General features: G+C 35.7%; 2 protein-coding genes across 3 annotated transcripts; one reads left to right on the top strand and one right to left on the bottom strand.

The window, feature by feature from the left end:
- Positions 1–85: 85 nt before the first annotated feature.
- LOC103848074 lies at positions 86–1,916 on the top strand. 2 transcript variants are annotated; one of them, XM_009125059.2, is made up of 5 exons: positions 86–460; positions 599–866; positions 959–1,049; positions 1,247–1,510; positions 1,588–1,916. In XM_009125059.2, the coding sequence occupies exons 1-4, from the start codon at positions 428–430 to the stop codon at positions 1,374–1,376; spliced, it is 522 nt and encodes a 173-aa protein (XP_009123307.1). In that variant the 5' UTR covers positions 86–427; the 3' UTR covers positions 1,377–1,510; positions 1,588–1,916. The 2 variants fall into 2 exon arrangements, with proteins under 2 accessions (XP_009123307.1, XP_033130039.1); XM_033274148.1 differs by having other exon boundaries at positions 1,199–1,510.
- A 10,333-nt stretch (positions 1,917–12,249) lies between these two features.
- LOC103848076 (nicalin-1) lies at positions 12,250–16,304 on the bottom strand. Its single transcript, XM_009125061.3, has 14 exons — positions 15,859–16,304; positions 15,627–15,778; positions 15,447–15,550; positions 15,119–15,185; positions 14,512–14,604; positions 14,280–14,444; positions 14,019–14,159; positions 13,867–13,944; positions 13,516–13,628; positions 13,333–13,393; positions 13,029–13,196; positions 12,835–12,936; positions 12,666–12,755; positions 12,250–12,583 (listed from the first exon to the last, which is right to left on the bottom strand). The coding sequence occupies exons 1-14, from the start codon at positions 16,151–16,153 to the stop codon at positions 12,521–12,523; spliced, it is 1,692 nt and encodes a 563-aa protein (XP_009123309.1). The 5' UTR covers positions 16,154–16,304; the 3' UTR covers positions 12,250–12,520.
- Positions 16,305–20,674: the final 4,370 nt, after the last annotated feature.

Here is a 20,674-nt window from a genome sequence, read left to right as displayed (position 1 = left end):
GGTCCCATTTTGAGATCCATCGTCAAACCCTTCATCTTCCTGCACCTCCCTTCTTTCATCTTCCCATTTGAGATCCATCGTCAAACCCTTCTTGCATCTCCCCTCTCTTCGTTTAATCTTGTTACTCCCCTTCCATCTTCCCCTCTTTTTATGATACTTGATCACTCGATTGTTTCAAACGTCTGCCATACCCGTCTCTGTATAAAGTTGATCATGGAGCCAGGAATTGAACATTGCACCTCCCATCCCTGCTTTCGTCATCCGCCATAGCTTATACCACACACGTTCAAAATGTCTTCATCTGCTGTTGTTGCTGCTCAATCAGCCGGTCCCCACGCCACATTCGACGATCTCGGCCTTGGTCGGTCAACTCAGTTCATTGTCGGCCGTGTCCTAAGCTTCGGGGATTCCAGCAACATCAAGAAGAATGGAGAGTTTATGGCTATCACTAGATGAAAAGGTATCTACATCCAATCTTTCACAAAAATGATTACCTCGGAATTTCTTGATGGAGAGTGAAAAATTATATAAAAAAAAACAAAACCCCTTAGGTCTGTATGTGAGATTCTAATGACTTTCTTCATGTATGGTTGCCCAGAATTCGGTCATTCATAGGTTTATCCATGCTGCTTGTGCCAATCAGTACCGTGTTTCTCAAAGAACTGGTGCGATTGTCAAAGTTGTTCGGTTTAATGTTGGGCGATGCACAAACATGTACAAGATTAAGGATCATCCTTTTGTAATCTGTCTCATCCCCACCACTACAACAATCCTAACCGCTGCCCCTTTCATTGACTTTCAGAAGTTCATGCTCAGAAAGTTCCACCACCTCCAAGCTTTAGCAAACACTAACTTTGAACTACCCGGTAATGGTTCATATTTTGCTTCTCAAGTCTACAAAAAGCAATCCCTACATTTATATAAACGTGTGAGAAATTTTAATTTTATTTATTTGTAGATGTTGTAGCCCAAATAAGGTCCTTCCAAGTCTCAGCCCTCAACAACGTCACCGCAACAACTCGAGTTGTGGTCCGTTTTCTCATTGACCAGTGAGTCCTCATCAACCATTTTGTTGCTATGATTTTCACTTATTCGTCATATTTTAAAATACAATTACACATACTCCTTTAATATATATTTATCCTAAATATGTTGCTCACAAATATAGTCATCTTAATACGTCCCTCCTCATTTGTAGCCTAAACTAACACATACTTGCTCTTCTTCACGTAACCTCCTCTACCTGAACTCCACTCCGGCCACCAAGTTCTACTTTGACACCACCATCCCCGCCATTGAAGCATTCACAGAGAGGTCTGTTAACTTTTGTATTAAAATCACCCTTCCCTCAACGTTTACCCTTATTATATGATTAATCTTTTAAAATTGTTTTTGTAACATAAATGTTCAACACATAGCTTGGGAGGTGCAGCAGGAGAGGTTTTCACATGTGATGACCTCTCCTGCTTCTGCAATCACTGAAAATGTCTTGGTTGACCCTCTGCCCCAGGTTCTGTCATCTTACTTTTACTTAGTTTATTAACACGTTAGTAGCAATACAACCTTATCCGTCCATTTGACTTAAAGAAACCCGAGGCTGAAAAGGCTCCAGAGGGAGATGTCCAATCAGGACAAGCAACATCATCTGCTTGCGACACTGGTTCCAGCAACACAAAGGAAGTTGATGAAGCAAATCTCCAAGCTTGGCTAAGATAGAGAAGAGTCACAAGCGCCCCCGTGAGTGATTGGTACAAGTCCACGAACTGTCAACCCCACTTAGCTTTCCTGCGTTTTCAATTACTAAATTGCTATGTTTTTCAGTTTATAAATTTTCGTTTTGTTTTCGTATTTACTTTTTAATTAAATTATGGTGAACGTTGACGAGTATTATCATATTTGATGCCCATTTATGTGCCCTTTATTTTCCCACGAATATAAACCCATACGTAACATAAAAAACATTGGTGGGATCAGTTACAAATGTTGCAAGATTTACACAAAACTATTCAAATGGTTTTGTAAATAATTTTTTTTCAACCGCACACCTTACTTGGGGTCACAATTATATGAGTGGGTACCCTTCTTGAAGTTCAATATATAAGCGGAAAGATTCTGAAGCTGTATAAAATTTCTTGCTCCTTATACATGGTCAAAGTAAATGCATAATCAGTTGTACATAAATGCATCTAATTTGGAGATATTGATATATTTAATGCTAAACACTTATTTACTAAAGAACGTATGCCACAAATCTCAAAACTTAGCCACACACACCCACACCCAACTGATTCCTTTTTTCTAAGGTTGGTATCGCTAGAAGCTCCACAAACTAGCACTGAAGAAAAAAACCAAACCAAACCAACATAACATAACATTTCTTAAAAAACTTTTATTACTCACACAGTAGTTCAAGTACTGTAAATCCCCACAACACTTGAACTACATATCCGCTACGGTGAAAAGGTCATGTGCACTCAATCACTCCAACTCATTCTCAATAATCATAAACATTTAAGGTTTGCTGTCATAAATTCACCCGAGCAAGCACCTCGAGAGTCATAATCAGTACAGGTCAAGTTTTATAAATCAAGCTTCACATTACATCCGGGAAACCACAACTATTTGATAGGACCGTATTATATAAACTACGGAGAACTGAATATTATAAAAAATAAAATTGATAAAATTATACCAAAGATTAAGAAAAGGATGATACAACCGCAGATGCGAGATATTATCTCTTTTCTTAACTCAAAATACGTCCCGTAGTGCGACGGTTCGATAACGTAATGAGTCCTAAGATACAACTGCAAAAAATCTTCTGATTTGCGTCACTCTATCAGAAGTTTGGCGAAACTAGTTTTGTGTCTCAGACTCGAAAAATAAAAGAAGAGAAGACACAAAATTAAAGAATCAAATATTCAAATGGGAGAAGTATTTTTACAACACTTGTTGTTTTTTCCAGTATCTGATGAGTTAACACAAGTGCTTTTCTTATAGCTTGCAAAGATGATGCACGTTATGTGATAATAATAGAGATCAACAAACGTAACAAATCAATAATGGAAAATTTATTTCCATAACTTATGACTTTGTACGTTTCTTCTTTTAAAACCATAAAGAGGTTTTGACCAAATAAAAACTCCATCAATATACTTTAATTGGGTTTATATTTAATATTTAATCAAATATCAAAATATTTTATGAATAAGATTTAAAACAAATTAATTGACATAAAGTCTAACTAATTTATTAAATCTCAATTCAAACCCAAATATTCAAAGTGAAGTATTTGTTAAAAATTATATTTAACCAAATATAAAGCTTATAAGTTTTTCATGTCATTCACTTTGGATCTCCATTTCTCATTCAAAACAACTTCGATTTTGACCAACAAATACACTATTTCATAGCGTTCACGGTGACGATTACATCGTGCCCAAATTCCGGTTCTTCCGACAGACGTCTCCGTCGAAAAACCCATCGGAAAAATGGTCCACACCACTATGTCAAAAACGAGTTCTAACACTATTCACTCAAGAAAACCTCAAAACCAAACAACATGAACCCAAACAAGTGGTAAAGCTGCCTCGAAATGATGCCGGCAAAACCTATGTCCACAACCCCCGCGCTTGCGCGGGGGCCAGCCCCTAGTATCTAGAATTTTGTGCAGCTTTAAAACCATGTAGACATATTTAAGAGAAAATTTAGGAGATATATACTATTTCTAAGAAATTTACTTTTTTTAGAAGGAATTATGGATTTTACCGTTATAAACTCCGGTTTTCAAATATTAAAAATAATTTTAAACTATTATATCAATTTATTTAAGTATATAAAATATATATGTGTGTATTATACATATACTACTGTTATATTATAGAAGTAAATAATAAGAAAAATTCAAATAAACAAAGTGAGTTTGGAGCTTGTATAAACAATGTGAGGTTGGAGATGGTAATTTATTTTTGTTAGTGTATCATTTTTAAGTTAAAAATGAGAATATAAATAGTATTCTCTCACATATCATACTTTGGGGTGGATTGCAAAGATCTAATAACAGTCAGGGGCGGACGTACATCTAAGAGAACGGGATCACGTGCTCCCGTCTGATTTTAATTTCTGCTTTAGTAATTTGTATAGTGTCTATGAGATTCTCCCAACTGAAAATAGATATAATGCATGTGCCCCATCTAAATACCCTCATGCATCCGCCACTGATAACAGTGATGGAAGACCCTTAGGAATAGCCGAACTTTTTGAGAGAGTTAAAAGATTTAAGAGTACTGAAGAACATATTTCAAAATAAGCTACATCCGACATGGACAAAATTCAACTTCAGACCATCGAGCTAGGACCGCTCGATCATTTGATATAAACCTTTGTTATGTTGATTATTTTATTATGGATTATCTCAAATCTGAGTAATAGAACAATCTTTTGTCGTTAAAAATAATATTTCCTCAAATTTGAGAAAATGTTATTTACAACTTTATTTCATTTTTAATTGTTTCAATTGATCCTTAAATTTTATATAATTTAATTTTAACTCTAAAATAATATTTGTATTTTATACTTAGAAACATTATTAATTGTTTTATTAGTACAATTATAAATTCATATAAATTATTGTACATTCTATTAAAAATCAAATTTATGTATATAATAAAAATTTAGTTAAAATGAAATTATGGTTGGATAAATGTTTTACAGTTTAAAATTAAAAAGAATTATCTATGTTATTAAAATATAATTCATTTTTTAACATTTACCCATTTTACCATGACATACTACTTGTGTCATCATGTTTAATATTTTTTTATGTCCCTCTTTCAGTCTTTTGTTATTTGGTTCAACAAAATTATGTTCTACCTATTATATTACTACTCGACGATTTGCTTCCTCTATTCTCTCTTGTTATTAACGAAAATAATCAAATATGTATCAATTTGTTTAGACATGTTCAATCTAGAGATATGCAAGTTGAGATAGAAAAAATTAATTTGTGACACATCCTCTTCATTGTATAAAGTAAATATTACAACCCATAGCCATGGATGAAACCTAGAAGGCATCTAACATAACATGAAACAAGGAAGGAACAAGATCACTAAGAACCCATGGAGCTAATAAAAAATCAGCAAAAATGCAAATCAAGTCGATAAGGAAAGCTAGTTTGAACGAGAAGGCGTTGAAGGTCCAAATTATTTGTCGTGGTATAAGAGCTCCAAGATAGTTCCGGAAAAAATCCACAAGAAACCATCACTTAACAACAGAATTCAACTAAAAGAAGCCACAAGAAAATGAATTTCTACCCGAGCAGCCAACGAAGAACACGCCTGACAATTAAACTACTTAAATACCAAGCGCGATTGAGCTAAAACTCCTCAGTCCCATACTAAGAAAACCAGAAAACCTGTCGGTAAAAAAAACAAAGAACAGCACAAATTCATAACACTGAAGCTTTACAATGAAAAATTCATCAAGAAACCCAAAGGCCGAGCAACAAGACCTTACTGAAGACAATTTAGATAAAATATCTGATGCCACCGAGAACAGATGACAGAACCTTATATCACAGCCGGGAGACCCAAACCGAAGACACTAAGTAGCCACCACCCATCCCTGCCTCAAGACCAACCAACTTCATAAATTACAAAAATCTTATTCACAACCCAAAGAAAAAACACAAGCCATAGTTTAAAAGACCTTTATCAAAGATGACCAAGGGATATAGAAAAGAAACTGAATTGGCAGAACCACCTGAAAGCATCACCAAATCTAATGGAAGAAGTAGAAACAAAATTTAAATCTGAAAAAGGAACCTTAAGAAGGCGACAGATAGTGAGGAGGAAACCCGAGAAATCCCAAACCGTCATAACTTCATATTTATAAAGTAACACAACAGAGAAGACCTATGGACACAGACTAAAACAATAACAAAAACTAGACATCCTAAGAGCAGCCAAAAAGGGGAGGCGTTCGAACCCATGCTTGAGCACCTAACTTCAGAGAAGAAACAGGACCGATCCCAGCGACAGTTAGAAGCACTGACCACCGGAGAAGCAGACGATGATGGAACAGGGCTTTCTCTTGCTAGGGTTCGGTCAGTTCAACCAAATTAATTTCTTTGAATGATCGACATTACAGTTTAAGTTGAAATAAAAACACAAGGAAGATTGATTTCAATTTGACATTAACAATAAGCTTAGTTTTCTTTTTATACATAACAAAAAAATTGAAAAAATTTCTTGTTCGTATAGATCATTTTTATTGCATAAAATGTTGGCTAATCACCTCCCCCACACTCTTGATGGAGTTAAGGGAAGTGGAAACTAATCTCTTGAATCAATGTAGAGGCTTTCAATGTTATAGGAACATAAAATTTGAATCAATTTGATCTGAAAACCTTTAGACAACCTTGTAACTTAATGGGGGGAAAAAAGCATGGGAAGAAAGGAGAGCTACCTTTTTCCATTTTTTGTCTTCTCCTATGTCTTGACCATACTGTAATTGCAAACATGGTCAATTTGACTAATGAGTGACACAGACCTCGACAGATCGTATATATGTGTATTTCCTATGATCGTATATATAATTATATATGTATGGTAGTTAATAATGAATATAAAAACTGAAATAAAATAACATATATAATTATATATAGGTTCGAAGGGTGACACTGAATCAACTCCTTTTTCGAAAAATGCTATTTGTCACCAATAATCTTTTTCAGCTTACGATTTGCGTTTTTTTGGGACAATGGGTTGAATATACCCAATTAAGGTCCAAATTTGTTAAATGCCCATGAATTTTCAAACGGTAAAAGTGAATAAATTTTTAACCAGTAATGGACGAAACTAACCTTGCGTTTATAGAAAGGGAGACAGTGGTCGTACGTGTCAGTCTGCGGATTCAAAGCAGTAGGATCAGACGAAGGTCCGTTGGGTAAAGGACGGATTTCGTACTTGTAATGATGTCGAAACTTAACTTCTAGTTATTGTGTTACATTATATGTTTGCTTGGTAATGTATATCATTAGCAGTTAACTAAGATTTATGGGGCCAATCGATGTTAACTATACGTAAATGAGCTTCTAACCAAATTTTAATTGTAAAGTCTCTTGAATAGCGGTTAAGTGTATTAATCAGTTTAGATCTGATTTCATAGATGGGTGTTAATGATTTAATATTATTAAGATAGGTTAAAATTTTGAGTTGTGTTTTGGTAAGACATATTGTTACTGCCTAACGATTTGAGTTAACGGTTAAGCAAATAAGCATTATGATGGGTGTATTGAGCTGATTTAGCGACAAAAATATGGTGTAATGATCACCTAACTTCCATGTTAATACATCTAATAATCGGTTATTTGTATTGATCATTTTGGGAAGACATCTTGTTACCGCTTCACGATTTGAGTTAGGCTAAACGATCTAGCACTATTTTAAAGCCTAATAATTTGAGTTAACGACTAAAATATAATGGCTCACTAGTAAACATGAATTATCCGTTAAAACGAAAAGTTGATAGTGTGCATAAAGAAACTAACAATCCTTAAAATCTTAAACAAAGTCCGTAGTAGTAACCACTACTTCAAGAGGTCTTCATGAAATTTAAGAACGAATTGCTTTGCGGCGTCTGGGAGAATGTGAGGAGTGATAGCCTTACATCCATCAACACCGAATGTTGCATGAGCTTAAATCAATAGGAAAGTCGATGAATAATAAAAAAGCTTAGCGGTTAAAATTATAAGTAGCCATATGTAAAAAGCTTAGCGGATAAATAATTTATTAACCTTAAACCAGGACATCGTATTCTATCACCTCTCTATTATATCAATCTTGTTAACCGCTAGACATATACATATCCATCAACGGACAGATTAGCGGCTACAAGTTGTATTTAACATAAACAAAGTGTATGCATACTCTATCACCTCTATGTTTTATCAATCTTGTTAACCGCTAAAAAGACAATTAGCCATAATTAAACAAAGTTAGCAGATCTATGTTGTTTTTACCTTGAACCAGTATATGCATGAATTATCACCTCTACATTCTACCAATCTTGTTAATCGCAACTACATGTTGTCTAAACGTACCCGAGAATTGCAGATTCTCTTCAACGGCCAGAATCTTCCCAAAAGTCGAATTGTGTAAGAACTCCATCCATCTCTTTAGGTTCAAGGGCCTCTGTTTTTTTTTGATTTTGTGATACGAGTTCACTTGCTCACCCAAAGCTCTTTGCCAACGGTGAACAGCATCTAGGGAAAATATGAATTTCCTCCATTGAACGCGATTATGGTAGAAGGAAACAACATAAATCAAAGATTTAGAGAATTTATCGAAAATGGAGAACGAGAGAATTTAGGGTTTAGAAATATTGGAATGAAACGATTGAAGAATATTGATAGAAATATCAAACTAGGGTGGGTGCAGAAATAAAAATAAATGCATATCTTCGATGCTCTGGACGGAAACACCTATACGCAGCTAGCTCTGTTTTGTTTTTTTTTTCTTGGAAAAGTTGCGAGACATTGAATTGTCCAATGTGTAGAAAGCTCCCCACTGTCATGCACCAGAGTCTATGGATCATAGGGGAAAGTAGCTCACAGGGGGTAAAACGGTCATAGAAAACTGGACTATATGCTTGAGGTTATATGGCAAATATGTGATCCATTTGGGTGCACTGATGCCAATTACTCTTATTTTAATTAGAGAAAATGATAAAGAGAAGAATAAATCAATTGGTGAAATTATTCTTTACTAAGCCAGATTAAGCATGGATTAAACTTAGTGTTTCTTTCTTCTCTCTAAGAAAACATACTAGGTTGAATTAAACTAAATCTAGATTATGGTCTTGGGTTGATTTCATAACTGAAATTATAAAAGTATAATTAACACCAATATCTTCATGGGATGAGTTTTATAGCTGCCATGCTGCTTCTTTAGTTCTTTATAGGACTGAAGAAGATGCGTACTGGTTATTAGTTGCAATAAACAAAGAGCTGTTTATGCTCCAAATGGAAGATTATATCATGCAAATCTTTTAATAGTTTTGTGAAAGAAAAACTTTATTTATGATCAGTTATTATGAACTATCAATAGAAAATGCTATTGTTTCTTACTTTTCTCCTATAGTAGTTTTGGAAATACTTGATGTCTTTGACCCAGAGTGTCAACAACTCATCTAGTTATTAGATTAACATTAAACTTTACATATTTTTCTCTAGAACTAGCTCTTTCTAATCCTTTTAAACTTAAAAACACCACACCATGTATCAATTTAACATCTCTTTATCTTATGTCTTTTTCATAGTTCTATTTTGTTATCATAAGTCATTTTCATAGGTTTTGACTTCTTTTATCACTTTCAAATTACAAAAGATTCGGAAAAGACTAAATTTTTTTAAAAAAAATATGGGACATGATCCATTTTGATTGGGTTTGGGTGGATAATCCCACAATAACATAGTTATGTTCGTAACTATAAATATTTAGTAAGGTTGTTAATAGATTTAGACACATTTTGGTTTACAAAGAAAACAAATCAGTTTTACAATAAGGTCATACTAAAAATATTAAGAAGCATATGGTCATTATTGTTTAGGGCATTTCTATCCCCACTCTATAACTTACTCCAAAAATGGAGTGAGAAATGGAGTAAGAACACAAAATTAAAAAATCACTCTATTTATGGAGTAATCTTTTAATTTTTGTTCATATTCCATTTCCAATTCTATTTTTGGAGTAAATAATGGAGTAAGTACGGAGATGGTCTTATGCCATGCATGAAGCATACATTTAGTGTTTTAAACCACTTCATTATTATTTTTGGTGTTTTTGAAAACTACATAAAGTAGATTTAAATAAAAATAACAGAAAATAAAAGAAACTCAAGACCCTGGATAACCAGGGTAGTACAAAGACATCAAATCGATAACATAAATTGAATCCACACAATGAACCGGGGACTGATTAATTTGCAAGAGCAAACTGTCACCCGCGAGACATCTGTAGAACCAAAATGAATTGTGACTGCAGCTTCTGCCTTAGAAGAGCTACCTCCTAAAACGAGGAGAACAGGATATAGAAGCAACAAGACCCCGCCACCGCAACCTCCCACTAAAGAAACACAAAAAAACGAGGAACATAGATCGAAAGACAAGAGTCATTAGAGCTGGAGTCAGAGAACAAATACAAACAGATTTTAATCAAGTTAATGAATACAACATACACCCAATAAGGAAGATACCTTACTATCAAAACTTAGAATGCTCCCAATATATTTGTTTTAGAGTCATTAGAGCCTATGCACACAAAATGGAAAATAATTAGGGGAATACCCCCAATATTCTTGCACCATTTTCATTCCGATAATACCCATGCTATCCTAGGCCCTAGCTCTCTCTCCTCTTATCTCATAGGTTATGCATCTCTAGCTTTCTTTCCACTTAGATTTTTGATTCTGCATCTCTAGCTCTTTCTCATCTCATATCTTGAATCACTTTTACATTTATAATGATTAGTTATCCTCCCATTTATAAAGTCTCTATCCTCTTGCCTTGTTTATTTCCTCTTAACTTCTTTGGTTTTTGTCTAGTTTCTGAAATATGAAGATATTTATAATTGAAAGAAATGGAAGAGGATCAGGTTTGTTTGAAATCTTTCTTGCACTGCTTTTCTCTTATTATTTTCTTGATCTGACGCTTGAAAATGATTTTACCAAGATGGATTCAAACTAGACTTTATTTTTCCATTGAATTAATTTTATGTGTTTGATTGTTCTCCTTAAAGCTTTAGTATATGATGATGTGTTTGATTGTTCTCCTTAAGGCTTTAATATTTGATGATATATCTTCTTGTGTGTTGGTCATTTTATTTTCTATTTGTATATGTCAAAATCATATGAACGTCTGAGTTGTGTTTGGCGGCATCGGTTAAAGCTGCGTTGGATCTAGATTCGAAGCAGTTGATGATGTCTCTGTCAGAGATTGTAAGGCTGTTAAAGAGCAAAGTCAAAGCTGAAGAAGAGGCGAGCGAATTTGTGATGTTTATTTTAATATGGATAACAATTATGTTGGCAGAAATTTTACTTGTTACCAGATATTATTCATGTTTTAGTGGATCTTCAGTTTTATATCGCCATTTGAGATAAATGTTTTGTTAGATGTTATTATCAAATTGTTGCTAACTGATAATATGTGATAGGATGCTACAAAATATGTGTTTTGTAGATATATGGTTGGTTAGTTGTTAAATGGTTTGTTAGGAGCAGTAGCGGCTCTGGGTACAAGCGGTGGAAGCACCTGCTTCCGGCCCTATTTAGAATAGATAATTTTTCGGCCTTTATTTTGTAAATTCTTCATTAGAGCAGTTAGTTTAGAGCTTTAAATTCTTAACCTGAGTTGAACAGTTCGACTACAGCCAGCCACTATTTATTTTTCATCTAGAAACAAGCTCAAATTTTCTCTTTTTTGCTTCCAGCCCATAATTTTTCCGGGTCGGGCCTGGTTAGGAGTTATATTATGTTTGATACATAATTTATTAACTGATATAGTTTTTGTTACCCGATATATGTTTTCATAGTAGATACATTGTTTCTAATTCGTGTATGTTATTGATTCGTTTAACACAATGCACATAATTATGATTTATTAAGAAAACATATAGTATGGTTTGTTAGCTGATACATGGTTTGTTAGTTTGTACCTTTTGTTCGATACATTGTCTGTTAGATAATATATCATTTGTTACCTAATTAATGTTTTCACAGGTTGAAACATTAATCAATACAAAATATATTTATATTGTATCTTCTAAAATTATCGTTACTCAATTTATATAGCACTTAAAACTGAAATAATCAAATATATTTTATACAAATAACAATACAAAAAACATTTTTGTCATTACATTTTAGTTGAGAAATTATATGAAATTAAATTCTTTCATTGGAAACTACTGGATGATAGAAATCAAGTGGACGCAAAATAACAAAAATAAAGTAGACACAAGGTTGCCTAAGTGCTGGGATACTTATGCACACCAACAAAATCAAATGTCATATCTTTCTTGGATACACCTGTGTGTTTCAGCTGTAAACATGGCAATATTAAGAGTGTTTTCGTCGGATCAGTGTCAAAAGATTATAGCAAAGCATACTTTTTTTAATATTGGTTCCAAAAGTAAATGTAACCAAATAACTCTTTGTTTTATTTTTTATTATTTTTAAGAACTTTTGAGCGATTAACTAAAGACAGCTCTTTGAAATTGTTGAGCGCCTTGCATTATTATATTTTGATGGTGCAAATCTGTTGGCAGGAAAAGAAAAAGACAATACTAAGAAGCGATAACAGCTAGATCAAGAAATGAATACAACAAAACAAAAAAAAGTCAAAGAGGGGCCAAGACATTCTCATTTTTTGCGCTTCTCTTTGTGAATTCTTCAAGATTCAACTTGTAACAAATGCGAGAGTGAATGGCCAGAAAGAAAGAGATGAGTATAAAGTGAACGATCAGGCGATTTTTATTTTCCGGGAAGGAGGCCGGCGGAATATGCTTATCAAGTCATCCAGTCCCTGTCATCATTTTCAAACCGACTCTCGGTTAAACACTACCTCTATATATATGTATAAGAGATCAATCGGTTTCTATAATTACCCGAGTTGTGATGACGAGGAAACTGAAAAGCATTATCAAGTATGATCCTAACACCAGAAGCAAGAGCAAGTCGAACGTTACACTCGCCACCTACAATAATGCACACAACCGAACAAACAATTAGCTCGAGAAAATGAGTTAAAATAATGTATGATGATGAGAGTCCTACCTGGTATATGTTAAGGCTAGCCTTTGTTGAGTCGTAAAATGTGAAAATTCCATCTAAAGATTCTTGTTGGATACTCACTTCGGCAGTATAATCCTCTAGTTCCTGTCAAGAGGTATCTCACCTACTTAACACCACATTGTCATAAACAATTGCAGGGCGGGCCGCATGTGGACACAAAAATAGATAATGAATACCTTCTTCAGAGCCATGATTAGTGGTTCATTCTTTGAAAGAAATGGTGCCACCCGAGGAGTTTGTGACAAACTGTCCAACCACGATTTCACATAAAAGCGATTTACAGCCAAACTACTATTATCAGCAAAAATCTGTATGTCTTTTCCTTGGTGGCCATAGATATGCCTCTGCGGCAACCAAGAAAACATTTGAGTCAGCTATCACCAAATGTAACGAGTTTTAAGAATTTGAACGGGGTTTTTCTCTAATGAAATCAAGGACGGTATACAAAGTAATCACTTGAATTGAGTGTGCTTGTCTTACCGCAAGGCTTTCAGCCACCAACTTGACACCCTTAATGATCGAATCCTCATTCACATGTTGCCTTCAGAAACAGTATGGACGTGTTAGTCTTAAGGATAATGACAATTCTTGCAAAGTTGAAACCGGAAAGAATACGTTGAAATAGTTCATCAAGACTCAACAAAACAGATGATTAAAGCCTACCTCGTATCAGACAAACTTCCAGCACTTTCCAGTAACTCGGGTGGAGTCAGAAGTTCGGATACAGTGGCTGCTGTTACTCGTAGTCTTGAAAATTGTTCATGCTCCCAAGCAACCTAAACAATCAGCAACACACCTCTGTCAGAAAGTAGTGAAAATACAATTGCCGAAGAGAGAGAGATGGAGATTCTGACTATCCAAATTTTGGGAACAGTTCTAACTGCCAGTTGGACATCTATGATTACCGGAATCAAGATGAATAAGAGCACATGAACTAAGAAATACTTTTAAGTTTTAACAGTCAGCTCCGTTGCAAATCAAGTTGCATCATTCAAAATTTAAGTATCGACTCACTCGTGAATTAGAGATATTAATCTTCTTGTGCTTCAGGGATACTTGAAAACCCAAGTCTTCTGCCACATTTGAGAAGCCCTGCAGAGATGCATTCGTTAACCAATGAACCATAATAGCTACTCACTGAACGATGCATACACTATCGTTTTTACCTCAAAGATTTGTTTTATATAGGCGTTCTCCGGAGGCTTTGACACGTGAACCAGTAATTCATTGTCCCAAGAGCCAACACTGTTCAAGCAAATGGCATAATCAATGCTCTCACGCATCCTCTGATCAAGGCTTTTCAGCCACTGCAAAAGATATGATACTTAATGACGAATACCAACACGTTTGCAAATGTAACAAACACACAAACAAAAAATGCACAAAGGATATGGTTTTAGTAGAAATCAGGAAGTAAGGTCTCGTACCTTCTGAGTTCCTTCGTAGTTGTAGGGTCCACCAGATGTCAGCGCAAAAAGTAAATTGTATCTTCCTCTTGTCTTGGGATTTGAGTAAAGAGTGGAAAACAGTCTAGCTACTTCAAGAAGCGCCACTACCCCACTCCCATTGCTATCACTTCCAACTGATAGTGCCTACAAATACAAGTTAGTCAGGTACATATTACAAGAGTATTAAAGATATCTTCTACACATTACATACAGGAGCTGCTCCGAAGGTATCATAGGATGCTACAACAGCAATTGTTGGAAGCTGGTTGGAATCTCCATCTGCTCTTGATCCTGGAAGCCATCCCTACACACAAACCAAATCCTCTCAGGCCTTATGTATGTCAACCATCCAAAAGTAACCAGTAAAAGAGAGAGAGAGAGTCAGCGAGACCACATATCTACATCAGTAACTAACAAGGAGGAAAATAAAAATAGGATAGAATAATAATGTTAAAACTAGATTCAATAACACTAAACATTAGGAAAGTGTACACCAAATCCCTAGTTGCTGAAATAATGGATGAGCTTAACTGGTCCTATACGTACTTAAAAATTACTTCCTTGCAGGGAAATTGGACTGTAGGATGCACAAATTCAAGCTACCACAAACCAGACCATCAGACTTTAACAATTGTGGTGTCTACAAGACTATCATGCTAAGTAACCATACTCATCTTAAAATGCGGCCAGACAAGGTTCCCAGCACTGAATTAGCTAATAATTTTAAGATTCGACAGAGAAGGTTATGCTACTTATTATCATAGATATCAAAGCTAGTGACGACATTTATCAGAATAAAACAAAATTCCATGAGTTACCTGAATGTTTGTGATGGTGGGAGATGCAATTTTCCTAGGCTCTGATACGGAGATAACTAGTTTATATCTGAAAAAATATTAACGGAAAGAAATGGTTAACGTACACACTAAAGTAACAGTTCATCAATAAAGCATTCCTTGGAAATGAACAATATTGTAGAAAGAATGAGCATATATTCAAATATATAGGTAAATAATTCAATAAAACTTCAAGTAGCTTCCCCAATCTTAAAGTCGCATATCATCATTATTATTTCTACTAAGCAGCTTATAACAAAATCGTGCGGCAGAAGACATATCACTATGATTGAGGAAATAGTAGACTAACCCGCCTGTGGTTGCAGTAGCTTGCTGACCAAGTGCATCATTTTTCTTGACATCAGCCAACATAGCATCAGTCTCTTCATTCTCAAAGGCGAAGTAGACAGGAAACTGTAAGAATAAATCATGATTACCAATAGAAAGAAGAGAGCTTTTTAAACTTATACAAATGAAAGAGAACACTCACAGGGATGTTGCTGTGGAGAAGCAACTTCTCAAGTTGTGCTAATAATACCCTGAGGCCATCTTGGGTTTCTCCACCGCCAATGTAACCAGGCCTAAACGTCTGCGGAAGCAAAATCAACAATCCTCCAAGAGACTGCTTCTGTGAGATGTAATCTGAAGAAATAGCAATCCAAGAATCAGGTGACTAACTAACTAACTAGCTCATCCTTAAAACCAAAAATCGAAGAAGGTACCTTGGACGAATGCGATATCGAGCTCCCGGAGTGGGAGGATAAGTACAGAGCGGGATAGATCGGCGCCGTGTTGGAAGCTGAGGGAAGCGGCGTGGTGGTTGAGAGAGGAGAAACGAGATCCGAAAGGAACGCCGGAGATGTCGTATTGGATGAGACGGTACACATCTACTACGGTGGCGGCGTCGCAAAGCTCGACGCAGGCGACGAGTACGAGCATTAGCGCAACGACGGGATACATGGAGTCCAAGAGCATGGAGCGATGATGTCTCTGCTTTGAATTCTTCTCCTCCGCCATACTTGGGATCTAGGGTTTTGTGATTAGTGCAAGAGATCTGTTTTCATCTCTGAGTTTTGGAGTCACTACTTGATGTCCTCATTGACTTCTCAATTCTTTTTTTCTTTTTTCTTTTTTGTTATTTTTCACATTTTACAAAACTATTTACCAAAACTAGGGCTGGGCAAATAAACCGAATCCGAAAACCCGAACCGAATCCGATCCGATAAAAATGAATCCGAACTGATCCGAACCCGACGTAAATACCGAATGGGTCTTGTTTTGTGGTATTTCGGGTTATGGGTATTATCCGAACCTAATCTGAATCTAAATGGATATCCGATAGAACCTGAAACATTCAAAACCTCGAAAAGATCTTGTACCAAACATGATCTCAATTCCTAATATGTATCCAAAATACACTAAGAAATATTGAACATCTAAAATACTTATCTATTACATGAAGGTTGGTGGTTCTATTACATGAATGTTGATGGTTAAAGATGACTGTTGAATCTTGAAGTATTTAGATTTTGATTTTTTTCCGTTAAACAATGTTTCTCATTTCATGAGAACTTGGTTTTCGTTTTATGCTTTTATTTATTTGGTTTTCTTTTTATCAATAAATATGTTTACTTTTCGTTTGATTTTGAATGATCACGGTTGATGTTCCTTATTTTTGAATCGATTTTACTTAAGTTTTGGTTACAAAATAGGTACAAATCAGGTATTTTAAAACTGAAGAACCGATTTTACTCATGTTTTGGTTATAAAATAAGTAAAAATCAGGTACTTTTAAACCAAAAAACTGATTGGGACCCGAACTCGAAAGTATATTGGGTTGTACCGGTTCTTTGAAGATTTACTAACTCCGACCAGAACCCGATAGAACCCGAACTGGTTCCGAACCGAACTTTCATATAATCCGAATGGGGCTGATTTTGATAAACCCGAAAAACCGAAACCCGGTTGGATAAAACCGAAAACCGATTGGGACCCCGAATGCCCAGGCCTAACCAAAACTGAATCTATTTTGTTTAATTTTCAGAAATTCGAGTATGCCCTTACTGACTAGCTAGGGTCTGAATGTTTACAAACTCCACTGTAATACATCTAAATTAATAGTAACAAAAATCTTTATATATACATATGTATCTTGTATGTTTTTGTTACTACTAAAATTATGTTGATATTCACTATGTTGTCATTTATATTCTTAATTTCTATACTTTTGCCAAGATGATATCTATAGTAACAAAAATCTTTATATATACATATATATTTTGTATGTTTTTGTTACTACTAAAATTATGTTGATATTCAGTATGTTGTCATTTATATTCTTAATTTCTATACTTTTGCCAAGATGATATCTATAGTAACAAAAATCTTTATATATACATATGTATCTTGTATGTTTTTGTTACTATTAAGATTATGTTGATATTCAGTATGTTGTTATTTATATTCTTAATTTCTATACTTTTGCCAAGATGATATCTATATCTGGCATATTTACATCAATTTTTTTTACACTTATAAAACACATCATATTTACACAAAAAACACTATAATATGCTAAATCCATCGTTTATATCTACTGGTTCTTAAATTGTTCTCCTCAACAATGGTATCAATCCGCCTTGTCGACACACCAAAGTTCAGAAACTTAAAGCTAATATCCCAATTCTTGACAAAATATTCGCCACTAGTGAAGATAAAGAATAACTTGTTTTTATTGTTTTAGAAACTTTTACAAACTAAAGTTCTCTTCTCTCTTAGATTTTATGGACCACATCTCCATTAGATTTATATTTATATTAAAAAACAATTTGTTTTAAATGTGGAATAAAGAAACACAAACCTAATCTAAATAGTAAATTTCATTTTCTATTCTAGATTTCTTGTATGTGTATTTAAATTATTAAACACTTATTAATAAGTTAACTTGTTCCACAAATCTTGAAATTATCCAACATCCACCCCATATTTCCGATTTAAATTAGGGAGATCAATTTTCTGAACTCCAATTAAGCTCCTCGTTTGCTTGAACTTAATCCTTGCTATTGGTTTTGTAAGGATGTCAGCCTTGTGCTCAACTCTCGGTACATGCTTCACTTCGATCTGCTCGTTCTCCACACACTCACAAATAAAGTGATACTTTGAAAATATGTGCTTACTCCTTCCATGGAAAACTGGATTCTTTGGTTAGAGCAATAACTGATTTGTTGTCGATCCTAAGTATAATCTTCTCGCCTTTTTAATAAAGTATCTCACACAACAACTCCTTGTTCCATATAGCTTGCTTCGCTGCTTTTGTTGTTGCCATGAACTCGGCTTCACATGATGACAATGCAACTGTGGGCTGCTTTTGCGATGTCCAAGTGATCAATGACTTGCCAAAACAGAATGCATGTCTTGATGTGCTTTTTCCATCATCGACATTGATATTGTGACTACTATCACTCTATTCAATGATTCTTCTTGTTCCTCCCTTCTTGAAGAACATATTGTAGTTTGTAGTCCATGTTACAAACCTTAGTATATGCTTGATAACTTGTCAATGAGACTTTCTCGGATTTTTCATATATCGACTTAGAACACCAACTGTGTAAGATAAATCTGATCTTGTATGAAGTAGGTACCTTAGTCATCCTGGTTCTTATGTATGTCTTTGCATCTATCTTTGGTTCGTCTTCAGCTTTTGACATCATTAAACTCGACTCCGTTGGAACTTGAGTTGACTCTGCCTTCACCCACTTTGAGAAGAAATCAGTGAGGACTAAGATGAAACTGTAACATCCCGGATCCTGAATAGGATCATTGGGATGGCCATGGTTCGAGGAAACGTACTAGCCAGTCTTAGGACATCAAGGCAAGCGTTCCATGGCCGGATAAGAAGGTTAAGGACGTAAGGAAACTTAGACTTAACCTTACACAAGTCGAGAGTCAGCTAGGACGAGCAAGACGGTAGCTGGACGGATGGAACATGTAGCTCGACCAGCTCAACGGAGTTAGGTTAAGCTCACTCCAGCTCGGCCACTACTAAGTCAGCTCCACTAGCTGAACTACTAGCTCAGTAGAATCGACCCCTCTTATTCTTGGTTATGATTATGCTTATCCAGTTGTGGTTTTAGGAACTAAGGATGGTTCTGGTCAAGCCAAGGAGCCGTGAAGGCTCAGTCAGTGAGAGGCTGTGTAATGTGTGGTCAGATGATGCTAGGGATGAACTAGTGATTGTCTATGAAATGATTAAGAAGTTGTGTGTTGGATCTCATGTTTCTAAGTAATACATTTTTATACACATTTATATTCCGCTGTGCTATCTATTCAATTGTTTTAGAACCTCAGATTCGAACATGACTTAGTAAATAAAAGACGTAAAATGAATCAAACAAGCAAAGAAATTGATTAAGTAGCAAACGGGTCCAGTTTCGTTGAGAGGCCGGATTCGGGCGTTACAAAAAACGCTTTTGCTTTGAATTGTGAAGGGGTCCGACGATGTCCATAGCCTAGAGCATGAAAGCATATGGTGATGTGATGGAAGAAAGAACTTCTGCTGGTTGTCGGATGGTTGGAGCATGCCTTTGGCATTTTTTGCATTTTCATGCGAATTTCTCAAAATGTCCGATCAGCATTGGCCAGTAGTATTCATGGCGTTTGATTTTCACTGCAAGTGACCTTCCACCGGAATGGTTTCCGCAGGATCCAGAATGGACTTATTCCATGACTTTTCTCGCCTTTTCTCCTTCTAAACATGTCATGAGCGGTCCGGAAAAATTCCATTTGCAAATTTCCCCGTTGACCGTTACGTAACGCGCGGCTTGGGTTCGGATTTTGCGGGCTGCATATTTTTCGGGGGGTAATTTTCCGTCGATGATGTAGGCTCGAATCGTTTTCAGCCATGGCATATCACAGCCATAATCGGATTGTTCCGCGATCTCTCTTCTGGCTGTACCGCGATCTCCTCTACATCGTTGTCTTGATAACCGATGAGGTTGATAATGACTGGTGATCCGATACTCAGGTGCTCGATGAATTCGACCGGAATCACTCTTTTAAGATTTGGGTATGAATTTGACGCCAGGGCCGCGAAAGCATCGGCTTGGACGTTTTCAGAGCGGGGGATTCGCGTGAGAGCGCAACAATCGAAATCTTGAGCTAGATTTCAGACCAGTTTGAGATATGCATCTATTCTTTCATCTATTGCTTCGTATTCTCCGCTATATTGACTTGTGACTAGTTGAGAATCACAATAGGCGTGGATGTTGCATATCTTCAATCCGTGAGCTAATCGTAGCCCTGCAATGAGCGCTTCGTACTCGGCCTCGTTGTTGAACGCGTGGAATTCTAGCCTAAACGATTGTTCTAAGATTTCACTGGTCGGTGACGTGAGGCGAATTCCGATGTCCGATCCTTGCTTAGATGATGATCCGTCGACGTGAAGGACCCATGTTCAATTTGGTTCCTTGTTAGTCATGGTTCCCGTCGGTAGCTCTACCAAAAGTCTGCGAGTACTTGGGATTTTGCACTCTTTCTTGG

Source organism: Brassica rapa, chromosome A06 (genome assembly GCF_000309985.2).
Source record: "Brassica rapa cultivar Chiifu-401-42 chromosome A06, CAAS_Brap_v3.01, whole genome shotgun sequence".
NCBI lineage: Eukaryota > Viridiplantae > Streptophyta > Magnoliopsida > Brassicales > Brassicaceae > Brassica > Brassica rapa.
Note: the sequence above shows the minus strand (reverse complement) of the source record. Positions and strands in the feature narration are given on the sequence as shown.